The sequence below is a fragment of the Cnephaeus nilssonii genome, assembly GCF_951640355.1.
Source record: "Cnephaeus nilssonii genome assembly, chromosome: 9".
In the NCBI taxonomy this organism is placed as follows: domain Eukaryota; kingdom Metazoa; phylum Chordata; class Mammalia; order Chiroptera; family Vespertilionidae; genus Cnephaeus; species Cnephaeus nilssonii.
In genome coordinates this window covers 84,435,235-84,448,074 of record NC_137080.1, presented here as the reverse complement: position 1 = coordinate 84,448,074, position 12,840 = coordinate 84,435,235, and the positions used below count along the sequence as shown (strand labels likewise).

The window sequence follows — 12,840 nt, the reverse complement described above, 5'->3', positions numbered from 1 at the left end:
TTTCAGCAAAAACTGCCTGAATTTTCTCCCTATACCTCAGCATATCAAAGAAAAAAATTTTTTTACAGATTTTTCTTACTAGAGAAGAGAAGAAAACAAAGGAATGCTGTTTATCTTCTGTGGTCCTGTTTAATTGACATGGACATAGAGTAACAGAGGATTGCAACATTACCTAATCTAGGAGAGCAATAATGAAGAAATCTAAAGCAGAGAAAACTTAGCTCTACTAATTAAGAGTCCAGCCTGACCAGCATGGCTCAGTGGTTGAGCATTGACCATGAACCAGGAGGTCATGGTTCAATTCCCAGTCAGGGCACATGCCCGGGTTGCTGGCTCAATCCCTACTGGGGTGTGTGTAGGAGGCAGCTAATCAGTGACCCTCTTTCAGCATTGATGTTTCCATCTCTCTCTCTCCCTCTCCCTCCCTTTCTGAAATCAATAAAAATATATTTTAAAAAAAGAAAAGGAGTCCAGAAATCCCCACAATTTCAATAAGTTACATTGTTTCACAAAACTATTACTAAATACTAATAAATGGTTGGATGTTGTACTTAGTGTTCTATGGGGGACAGTATACAATCCTATAAAGTACAGTACTCATCTTTATTTTATAGACAACAAAACCAAAGCTTAGAGAATTATGTAACTTGCTCAAAGTCACATCGTAAGTTGTGAAGCCAATATTTGAATTGGTCCTGACTGTGGAATATGTTCTTTTAACAATTATGCTATACTTGTTGCAGATAAGAGCTAAAGGACTTTAGTGGGACACCCCAAAGTTAGCTAGAATAGTTGAAGAGGATCTCATGATAGATAAGACTTGAGATAAGCCCTGAAGTACAGATAAGATTTATTTAAGCAAAGGGGAGAACTGAGTTAAGGAGTAAGAGTAGGGAGATAGAATGTAATGTCTTGAGGTAGAAACATGGCATGTTCAGGAAATTATAAGGATATAACAAATTTGGGATTAGTGGAAGATAAATTTAAAGGGCAGGTGGGCCCTAGCCAGTTTGGCTCAGTGAATAGAGCATTGGCCTGTGGACTGAAGGGTCCCGAGTTTGGTTCCAGTCAAGGGCACATGCCTAGGTTTCGGGCCTGATCCCCAGTGGGGGGGGCATGCAGGAGGCAGCTGATCAATGATTCTCATCATTGATGTTCCATCTCTCTCTCTGAAATCAATAAAAATATATTTTAAAGTAAATAAAAAGGCAAATGGGCCCTGCCGGTGTTGCTCAATGGTTAGAGTGTTCGCCTGTGCACTGAAGGGTCTTGGGTTCAATTCCAAGTCAATGGCACATACCTGGGTTGCAGGTTCCATCCCTAGCCCTGGATAGGGTGCATGGGGGAGGCAACCAATCAATGTCTCTCACATAATGTTTCTCTCTCTCTCTCTCTCTCTCTCTTTCTCTCTCTCTCTCTCCCTCCCTCCCTCTCTCTCCCATCCCCTCCCTCCCTTCCACTCTCTAAAAATCAATGGGGAAAAAAATAAAAATAAAAAAATCAATGGAAAAAATATTCTCAGGTGAGGAGTAACAAAACAAAACAAAACAAAACAAAAAGAAAGAAAGAAAAAGGCAGATGGTTGTCAGTGCCAATTTATAGAGTCGATATTTATTTTGTAGGTGTGAGAGAGCCAATGACAATTTTGAACAGGCAGATAAGGTTGATAACATTGGTATTTGAGAATGTTTAATTTATGGGGACTGTGTAGAAGGCATGAATAAAGAAAACCTGAATAAAATAGGGTGGGTTAAGATGGATATGTGAAATATTTTGAAGTAGGCTTTAACTAAATAATAATGAGGAATAAAAGAAAAAAACAAAATTATTTGTTTTTTAAACTTTTATTAGAAACTAGAGGCCCATTGCACGAAGACTTGTGCAATAGGCCTTCCTTCCCCTGGCTGCTGGCACCGGTTTTCCTCCAGCACCCGAGACCCAGGTCTTTGCTCTGGCTGCTGCCTTCCGTCTTTGCTCTGGCTAGAGCCTTCAGTCTTCTCTGCTCCTGCCGAAGTGCCACTCCTGTAGTTCCCTCTGCCCCCCGCCCTCCCCCTCATAACAGGCATCCCGCCCTGCCCAGCCACTCCTGGCCTGTATATGCAAATTAACCTGCCACCTTTGTTGGGTTAATTTGCATACTCATTCCTGATTGGCTGGTGGGTGTCATGGAGGTATGGCCAATTTGCACATTTTTCTTTTATTAGTGTAGATTGATCTCTCTTGTAAGTACCAGTCTTCTAAAATGGCTGCCATTTCTGTGAAAACCTACATATATCTAAAGTACCTGAAATTGAAGCATTTCTGCATTAGGTAACACAAATAAAATTCTGATTAAAAAAAATTTCTAAATGTGACCTCTCAACTTTTTCAGAGGAGATGCGAAAACAAGGCTTATCGCAATGGCTTGATTCCCTTCAGTTTGATAACACCACCTCTCCAGACCTACAGCTCACCGTGGGAGCAGTGATTGTGGAGGAAATGAGAGCAGCCATCGAGAGGCAGACTGGGTTTCAGTGTTCAGCTGGAATCTCACACAATAAGGTGAAGGCTAATAGCAGATTTCAAAGAGAAACATAGATCCTGTCCTTAAATACAGCACAGATAGATATGAGTGGGGCATTTAAGTCATTACATATATACTTTGCAATGGGTTTTCTGTTTGTGTATTTATTTAAAATATTTTTATTGATTTCAGAGAGGAAGGAAGAGGAAGAGAGATAAACATCAATGATGAAAGTGAATCATTGATCAGCTGCCTCCTGCCACCCCCTACTGGGGATTGAGCTGGCAACTTGGGCATGTGCCCTGACTGGGAATCGAACCGGCACTCAAACCACTGAGCCACTCCAGTCTGGCTGGGTTTCTATTTAAAATTCATGTTGAGGACTAAATAAAAGCCTAAGTAATTCTTTAACATGAGAACCACATTGAACATGTACTTTCTTAAGAAGCAAGCTGAGCCCTGGCTGGTTTGGCATCGGCCTGAGGACTGAAGGATCCCAAGTTTGATTCTAGTAAAGGGCACATGCCCGGGTTTTGGCTCCATCCCCAGGTTTTAGGCTCCATCCCCAGTGGGTGGTGTGCAGGAGGCAGCTGATCAATGGTTCTCTCTCATTATTGATGTTTCTATCTCTCTATCCCCCTCCCTTCCTCTCTGAAATCAATAAAAAATAGTAATTTAAAAAAATTAATTAAAAAAAGAAGCAAGCTGAAAGATTTGCAGAAAATGCTTATTTATATAGTTGCATCCAAAGTATTTCCTTAATGACTGAACTACCTATAAAGGAGGAGGCTAGTCTTTGAATCTATTTTCTTTTTATTTCCTGAATATTCCAGTATTATCTGATTTTTAAGTTTCTTTTTTTAGATTTTTAAATTGATTTTTAGAGAGGAAGAGAGAAAGAGAAACATCAAGGTGAGACCAGAACATCGATGGGCTGCCTTCTGTACATCCCCTACTGGGAATCGAGACCAAAACCTGGGCATGTGCCCTGACCGGGAATTGAACCGGCAACCTTTCAGTGTATGGCCGACACCCAGCCAACTGAGCCACACTGGCCAGGGCTTATTACAGTATCTCATTTCTTATGTGGAGTGATCTAGGTGTTTTATGCTTTGCCTATTCCCCCATTCCTAATAAGAGAAATGAAATAGTAAAGTTTTATTAATTTGAACACTATTTTGATTTATGGGCTATGGGCACTTTCAATCCAGGGGCAGAGTAACTGATTTTCTGATTACAGTTCAGTGAAGGCCTGGGATGTTCATCCCCTTTTAACTAGGCTCAATAATTGGGCAGTGGCTGAGCACTGGTTACTACCTTCTCCCCCCTCACTCCAATAAGAGGGAAGTTGACAAACTACCCAGAAGAGTTTGGGTGTTTTTGTTTTGTTTGTTTTTCTGGTTGGGTGGAGGAAAAGAAAACAAAAGTCCCAATGTAATAATTTAAACCGGGCTAAGTATTGCCCAGTAAAAGTTCCAGAGAATCTCTCCAATAAACTTAAAGAATCATTTTATACTTTCCCCAGCAATTTAAGTTGTGAAATGGTACCACTGAAGTATCTTATTCTTTGAAAGAGTTCTCAAGGATTTAAATTAGTTTCATTTTGAAGTTTTGTGTATAGTATAAGATATTTACTGTTGGAGGATGATTCTGAGCCCAATCATTATGAGAGATACTAAATTATGGCAATATGTATTAAATCCAGGACTCAAAATGAACTAACCATTAATCAAGAAATGTAAATAGCCTGGCTGTGTAGCTCAGCGGTTGAGCATTAACCCAGGAACCAAGAGGCTGCTGGTTCGATCCCCTGTGGGGGACGTGCAGGAGGCAACTGATTGAGGAGGCTTCTCTCTCATCAATGTTTCTATCTCTTCCTCTCCCTTCTCCTCTCTCTGAAACATATTTTTTAAAAAGAAATATAAATAAATGGGTAAAACAAGTTTGTTTCAGCATTTTCACATGGACACGTTAAGAAATGCATCATAAGTTTCTTCTGCAGCTTCTCTGCTTTTTACCCTCTTAAAGTAGGAGAACGGGGGTGGGAAAATGACGAAAGGAAAACCCATAATGGAAGATCTGGAAAGAACTATTCGGATAATGATGGTGGGTCATATTTTCCACTAAGGGTGTTGTGCCCAACCAATGTTTAGAGATGTTGAGTTTCTGGTTTTGTTTTTAATGTGGACACCATTAGTTACAGCCTTAGCTGTGCCTGCATGTGTATGTGTATGTTAATATTCACCAGCTCTCTGTGAGGGTGTTGACAGCAATGAGGTTTTTACACTTTCCACCCTCCAGGTCCTGGCAAAACTGGCCTGTGGACTACACAAGCCCAACCGCCAGACCCTGGTCTCACATGGGTCAGTCCCACAACTCTTCAGCCACATGCCGATTAACAAAATGTAAGTATTTGGGGAGCACCTTAAATTTCACTCAGAGACATCTGAAGGCATCCCTCTGATTGTAGTTTCTTCTGTTCCTTAAGAAGGATTGGAGCCATGGAAAATAGGTACTAGGGAGGTGGGAGGGAGATAACACAGAACATTTTGAAAAACACACGGACTTTTTTTCTTAACGAAATTTCAATTCTGGATTATCTGTGGAAGATACTTAATACTGAATTTTCAAAAATGAACTGATTTTTAGATGTATGTTTAACTTCCCTCTAGACTTTTTATTCAAATCTGTTACTAAATAACAAAATAAACAGGAGTTTTACTTCTTCTAATATCATATCAAGGTATTCCAGGCTACTGAATTGCTCCTAAACCTAGGCATGAAAGAATCCAAACAAAATGAATATCTAGGTTGTGCCTGCCAATAGTGTGTCCTTGACAAGGGCTTATAATATTGTTGAAGGGACAAGATAGGACAGTTCAAAGCAACTGTGAAAGTGTTATCATGAGAGTGTATGTAATTGCTAAATGAATTGTACAGGGAGTTACCAGAGCTCACAGAAGGATTTATGAAAGAGGCATGGGATTTGGCAGAATTTGGAGAGTCAGATGAGAATAGAAGAGCAATAGCGCTTTGGACAACATTTGAACACAAAGAGGGAAAAGTATGAGGTATTTTTAGTGAACTGGGACATAAACTAGTTTAGCTGGACCATATTAAGGAGGAGAAGTGATGGAAACAGGACTGAAAAGATCAGTTGAATACAGATTATAGGAAGCCTCTAAGGTCAGGCTGATGATTTTTCACTTTATTCTTAAGTATAAAAGCTTTTAGCTTATGGATTTGTTTGGGGGCTGCATTTAGTAAAGTCTAGGCCTATCTTTAGGTTAATTTTAATCCCAAAATGGGATAATAGATTCTATATAATTGAAAGTTTTCTATATGATTGAATTAATGATGAATTATTGACTTTAACCTTTTATTTTTGCTATTGTTAATCTTCCCAGGTCCTAACTCCCAGAGTATCTGAATTCCCAGAATCATCTAGTCTTATACTAGATATCAATATTCTACAGGACCTGTATGTGCTCTCATTTTTCCTGAATCTTCTGGGGAGCTCCTTACACAAGCAAAATGTCTTTGCTGCTAAATAGATATTTAGGATGTGACCTGTGAATTCTTTGTCTTTTTTGTTAGTCGTAGTCTTGGAGGGAAACTCGGGGCCTCTGTCATTGAAATCCTGGGGATAGAATACATGGGTGAACTGACCCAGTTCACTGAATCCCAGCTCCAGAGTCATTTTGGAGAGAAGAATGGGTAAGTGATTCCTAATACTTTTCAATCATAACTCTTATGGGAATACTAAATTGAAATATAGACCAAAGAATTTAGTAAAGTCTAGGCCTATCTTTAGGTTAGCATTTGCTCCCTGAGGTAATTTTATTGGTCATTTTGCTTTAAAATATTAGATAGCTATGAAAAAAAATTAGATAACTATGGCCTGTCAGTCCAGAGTAGTTTTTTCATGTACCTAAATAGGTTGATAGGAACTGTTACTTTGAAGCTTAGATATATACAAGTACATCATCTTTGTATGCTAAGATGCTGATATTCACTTAAAATCCTTGTATTTAGGCTTAGTAAGTACCAAAAAACTTGGGGATATAAATCAGTGGCTTGCTTGGCACTTTTCCAAAAATACAAATAATGGCTTGGTTTTGAAAAGCGTAACCAACATTCCTCTCTTTGGCAATATATTGCACTGGAATTCATTGGAAAGGGCAGGGATTCTGTCAGAGGTAAAGTATACTTAATTTTGGACAAACGTTTCCCTTTTCATGAAGGTGATAAAAGGATAGTATAATATAGGTATTTTGTTTTGTTTTAATAAGAATAATCATTTGTTTTCACCTTGAACTTTTTGGCTGGTTTTATTAGATCTTGGCTATATGCCATGTGTCGTGGGATCGAACATGATCCGGTTAAACCCAGGCAACTACCCAAAACCATTGGCTGCAGCAAGAACTTCCCAGGAAAGACGGCTCTGGCTACTCGGGAACAGGTAGGCAGGCTTTTTTTTTTTTTTTTTCCTTTGTTGGTGCCAGAACCAACGATCACCAGCTGCCCATCTACCAACACATTATGCTCCCAAAATCTTGGTGTCAGTTCCACATGTAGAGCAATCAAGCTGCCCAACGTGTGCTGCTCATGACAGCAACCCCTTTTTAGGCTGGCATTCTTGGCAGAACATTGCCTCTTTCACGGGGGTGAGGTTTGGGTACTGCCCAAGGTTTAACAAGTTAGATGGAAACTTTATGCTGTAAAGTATGAAGTAAATAGAGTTCTTTTGTGTGTGTTGAAAATTGACTAGTTTTAATTTGATTTGTTATTTTTTCATTGTTTTCCTCCTGAAAAGAAATAAAATAGTAGGTGAAAACTTGGGAGGCCCATGATATTGTGCCTTAAGTTTGTCTTTTTTTCCCCCCCTCTTTCTTCTCAGAGCTGGAACATGCCTGAAATTCACCTGATGGCATGCCAGCAGGAAAAGAAAATGAAAAATTAGAGCTAGGGCAGGTCAGAGTACTGAAAATTTCTATGACCTGTTGGTCCCTTGGTTATAGGGAAAACTTTCTTGTACACTTCCGTTTGGGTGAGAGCTTAACAAATCTACCATCTAGTTCTATAATAAACTACAATTTCAAAATGAAAGATTAAAATATCAACACTTTTTTTAGGTACAATGGTGGCTTTTGCAATTAGCCCAGGAACTAGAGGAGAGACTAACAAAGGACCGAAATGATGTAAGATTTTTTTTCTTTATTCCTGGGGTGAGCTTTGGGATTTAATATACCAGTTTAAATATCTTATGGAGTAGAAACAAAGATACAAAAAGATAACAGCTAAGAACTTTTAAGAAATCTTTTACCTGCTTCCATAAAACTCAACATGATCTTCGAAAGCCTGGATCTGTAAACATAAGACCTGATATTCCTGTCTCCCTCATTACCATTTGCCTCTACTTTTTTGTGTATATCCTTTTTTGTTAACTTTCAAAAAATTTATTTATTGATTTTTAGAGAGGAGGGGGGAGAGAGAAATACTGATTTGTTGTTCCTCTTATTTATGTATTCATTGGTTGTTTCATGTATGTGCCCTGACTGGGGAGTGAACCTGTAACTTTGCTGTATATCGGGATGATGCTCTAACCAACTGAGCTACCCGACCAGGGCTTTGTTTATTTCTTTCTTTAACTACTTCCTCAGCCCTGAATATACAGTGGATCTTCATCAGAGTACAGAGCCATTAAGCAGGACATTTAGAGATTGGGCTGTAAATTATTGGACTTAAACATAGTCCAATAATTTACAAAGAAGCACTGACAAAGAAGTACTGACAATTGCCCTGGCTGGGTGATTCAGTTGTTTGGAGTGTCGTCATGAACACCAAAAGGTTGCGGGTTCAATTTCTGTTCAGGGCACATACCTAGGTTTCAGGTTCAGTCTCTGGCCGGGATGTGTATGGGAGGCAACAGATCAATATTTCTCTCTCTCCCTTCCTCTTTAAAATCAATAAAAACAGTTTTAGCCTTGGCCGGTTTGAGTCAGTGGTTAGAGCATCAGCCCATAGACTTAAGGGTCTTGAATTCGATTCCCAGTCAAGGGCATATACCTCAGTTGTAGGTTTAATCCCTGGCCACCTGGTTGGGGCTCAAGCAGGAGGCAACTAATCAATGTGTCTCTTTCAGGTTGATGTTCTCTCTCTCTCTCTCTCTCTCTCTCTCTCTCTCTCTCTCTCTCTCTCTCTCTCTCTCTCTCTCATCTCTCTCTTTTCCCACACCCCTCCCTTCCACTATATCTAAAAATCAATGGGAATAATATACTCATTCCTCGGGTGAGGATTAAAAAATACCCACCGTTTTAGAGACAGAGTATTGTCAAAGACCTGACATCTGATGATTCCTTTCTTTATCTACTATCCTAAAAAAACCAAACCCAGCTTTATTGATATATATTTTACATACCATAAAATTTATTTGTTTAAAAAAATTCACCCATTTACAGTATACAGTTCATTGGTTTTAGTATTTTCCAGTTGTTTGACTATTCCACAATCAATTCAAGAACATTTTCATCATCCAAAAAAGAAATCCTATACCTATTAGCAGTTACTCCCCTAGCCCTAGGCAATCACTAAGTTTCTGTCTCTATAGACTTACTATTCTGGTCATTTCATATAAATGGAATAATATAGTATGTGACTTTGTGTGAGTGGTTTGAAATCTTTAAGTTAAAATAGTATTTTATTCCTTTTTATAACTGAACATTCTATTGTATAGATATTACATTTTGTTTACCTATCCATCAGTGAATGGATTTTGAGTTGTTTCCACTTTTTGGCTATTATAATAGTGTTGCTATGAGCATTTATTTACAGATTTTTGTATAGACATCTGGTTTTCATTTCTCTTGCTCCTATATAATACCTAGAATTCCTGGGTCACATGGTAACTCTGCTTAGCATTTTGAAGCTGTTGCTGCACTCTTTTACACCCCCAGCAATGTAAAAGAGTCCTAATTTCTCTATATCCTTGTTATTGTCTTTTTATCTTTTTTAGCTCTGCTAGTGGATATAAAGTTTGTGGTTTTCACTTGAAAACCTTATTGTCCATTTTCTTATCCTTTGGGGAGAAATGTCTGGTGAGAGCCTTTACCCATTTTTTAAAATGGGTTATCTATCGCGTTTTAGGAGTTCTTCTTATATTCTGGGTATAAATCTCATCAGATATATAACTTTTTATATAAATTTTTCTCTCCCATTCTCTGGGTATTCGTTTCATTTTCCTGATGGTGTTGTTTGATGGGCCTTTCCCTTTTGAAACATCTGGGAGCCCTACAAGTCAACTGTATACTGTCAGAAACTATCCAAAACTACCTGTGTGCCCCCTTTTAGCTGAATGGTGGGGAATGTTTGTTCTTTGCTGGTAACAAAGAGGGTTATGATCCCAGTAGTGTTGTGAGCCTATTTGACTTTGCCCACTAGGTGTCGCCCCATTCTCATCTCTATAAGCCTCTGGGACTTTCTTCCCACTTTGCAGTGCAACGCAATAAGGATCCCTGTAAATTAATGTCTTTAAGCTTACAAGGACTTTATCCCAAAAATAATTCTGGACATAGAAGATCGTATCACTTTACTTTAAAATATTCTAGCCCTAGCTGGTTTGGCTTAGTGGATAGAGGGTCAGCCTGCAGACTGAAGGGTCCTGGGTTCGATTCTGGTCAAGGGCACATGCCTGGGTTGCGGACTTGATCCCCAGTGAGGGGTGTGCAGAAGGCAGCTGATCAATTATTCTCTCTCATCATTGATGTTTCTATCTCTCTCTCCCTCTATGAAATCAATAAAAATATATTTTAAAAATAAAATAAAATATTCTAGTGGTTTCCCTTCACACTTTTACGTCTCTAACTCATCTCCTATCCTTTCCCCCTTACCCACTCTGCTCTAGTGTCCGCTCCACTGGCTTCCTTCCCTTTTGTTTAACACAACAAGCAAATTCTCACCTTAGCACTTTTGTACTTGCTGTTTCTTCAGCCTGGAGAATCTTTGCTTATATTCTTAAAATTTGCTTCCACAGTTTATTTAGGTCTCTGCTTAAATTTCACCTTCTCAAAGAGGCCTTCTCCAGCTACCCTCTTACATTAGCAGCCTCCAGCACTCTTCTGCTTTACTCTGCTTTTTTTGATAGCACTTTGTAGTCACTTTTATTACAGGTCTACTTGTTTAGTATTTGTAGCTCCTACTATAAGATAAAATCCATGAGGGTTGCCCAGCTGGTGTGGCTCAGTGCTTGAGTGTCAACCTATGCAACAGAAGGTCACCAGTTCAGTTCCTAGTCAGGGCACATGCTCGGGTTGTGGGCTCAATTCCCAGTGGGGGACATACATGAGGCAGCTGATCGATGTTGATGTTTCTCTCTCATCATCATCAATGTTTCTATCTCTCTCTCTCTTTCTCTCTTTCTCTAAGAAAAAAAATCTATGAGGGCCTGGACTTTTGTTCTATCCTTTATCTCTGCCTATATGAAGTAGGCATTCAGTTATACTTGCGTGGTTTAGTCAACAGACTCCTTTTGTAATTGCCCATGTGTATTCTCTCAAGATATACACATCTGTAGGAATTGTATTTCAAAGTATACAAAAACACAAAATTCTATTTTTACCCCTAAAATAGTTGCTACTCTTGGCTTGTTTGCCTTAGGGGTATTCCTTCTCAGTAACATCTTTTGATTTTGAGGGGGTGCCAAAAATAGACTTTTACCTTCTTATATGTCTGCCTCTTGACCTTTGTTTCTTAGTTTGCTTTGCATCAGGAGTATTCAGATGCTTAGCCTTCACTAGAAAAGTGAACCAATGATCTTGCTTTCTAGAGGCAGGCTCACTACACTGTATCTTCTAGTGATGGGCTATAAGAAGGAGGTGCTGGTGAAAACTTCTACTCTTATTAACCCTTTGCACTCACTTGCTTTTTTCTCGATTCCTTTATTCTAATGCTAACCGTGTCGAGTCACACTCGACATCCGAGTGCAAAAGGTTAAGCATCATAGCAGATTAAAGAACAAATCTACTACTCAATCTTGACATCCTAGCTTGGATCTTCCATTCAGACAATTACTTATAAGAGTTCTTCCTTCAGCCACAAAATAGAATATAGTACTACAGGTATTTGTTATAATCTTCCTGCATAGACACCCAAAAAAGAACATTCAGGAGAGTCCATTTTATTTATTCTCTCCTCTTTGCATCACCTGTCAAAATTTCCTAGATATCCTAATAATCATCCAAATTGTATTTTCTTTAATTTCTTATTATACATCAAAATAGCACAATTTTTTAAAATTTTAAATTAAACTTGACTATTTCCAAACCATTCTGTCACCCTGGTTCTTTTAATGTTCTGTCACACAGTTCAGTATACAGAATCCAGATGCTCATGGTAACTTTAGTTCTGGTCTCAATCCTTTTACACCCACAGAATGACAGGGTTGCCACCCAGTTGGTTGTGAGCATTCGTGTACAAGGAGACAAACGTCTCAGCAGTCTGCGCCGCTGCTGTGCCCTTACCCGCTATGATGCTCACAAGATGAGCCATGATGCATTTGCTGCCATCAGGAACTGTAATACTTCAGGAATCCAGACCGAATGGTGAGTTTCTTTCTAGCTCATCTTTTCAGAAGAGACTTGTACCCTGTCTTGCTCTAAAATTAGTGGGTAATATAAACTTTCCAGCTGGGGTAGTTGTTACTCTGGCTAGCAGGACCTATTACAGAGAGCAATAGTCATGCACAAAGGAGAGAAGCACCAACAAAAAGACAGCTCAGCTGCAACTTCTTTGCCTACATTTGGTGCAATCCAATTCCCAGGGGTAGGTTTGAGAGGCAGAGTGAATCAATACTATCCTTACCTGTATCAGTTTGCAATAGTCAGGGGGAATGACCAATTGCACTTGGGAGTACAGAATTAAAGTTTCAAGAACACAGCACACTTGGGAACTTCTTTCTCTACTTGATTTTTCTATCTTAAAAGCATCTTTCTTGATAGTGAAACTAAACCATCCTCATTGATAATCTCGATCTAGCATCCCAACTCAGTTACAAGCTCCATGGTATAATACCAAATATCATGTTAAATAAACTTTAGTTAGTCATGAAAAATAACCAAATATATGATTGGAGTGTGTTCATTTACTGTCTAGATACTATTTTCAATGTTGGAATCCTTTAACTATTTAACAGCCTGTTACATTTTTTAAAAAGTATTCCAGTCTGGCTGGTGGGCTCTGTGGTTGAGAGTCAACTTATGAACCAGGAGGTCACTGTTTGATTCCCAGTCCCGGTTAGGGCATGCCCGGCTTATGGGCTCAATCCCCAGTAGGGTGCATGC

The 12,840-nt window shown here is 39.1% G+C and overlaps 1 protein-coding gene across 1 annotated transcript in view; it reads left to right on the top strand.

Moving 5' to 3' along the window:
* Positions 1 to 12,840, top strand: part of POLH (DNA polymerase eta) — a 29,076-nt gene that overhangs the window by 12,262 nt on the left and 3,974 nt on the right. The window contains exons 5-10 of the mRNA XM_079780378.1: positions 2,372 to 2,541; positions 4,805 to 4,908; positions 6,101 to 6,220; positions 6,842 to 6,965; positions 7,639 to 7,704; positions 11,933 to 12,102. Coding sequence (XP_079636504.1) covers positions 2,372 to 2,541; positions 4,805 to 4,908; positions 6,101 to 6,220; positions 6,842 to 6,965; positions 7,639 to 7,704; positions 11,933 to 12,102 — 754 coding nt within the window. The remainder of the gene's footprint in view (positions 1 to 2,371; positions 2,542 to 4,804; positions 4,909 to 6,100; positions 6,221 to 6,841; positions 6,966 to 7,638; positions 7,705 to 11,932; positions 12,103 to 12,840) is intronic.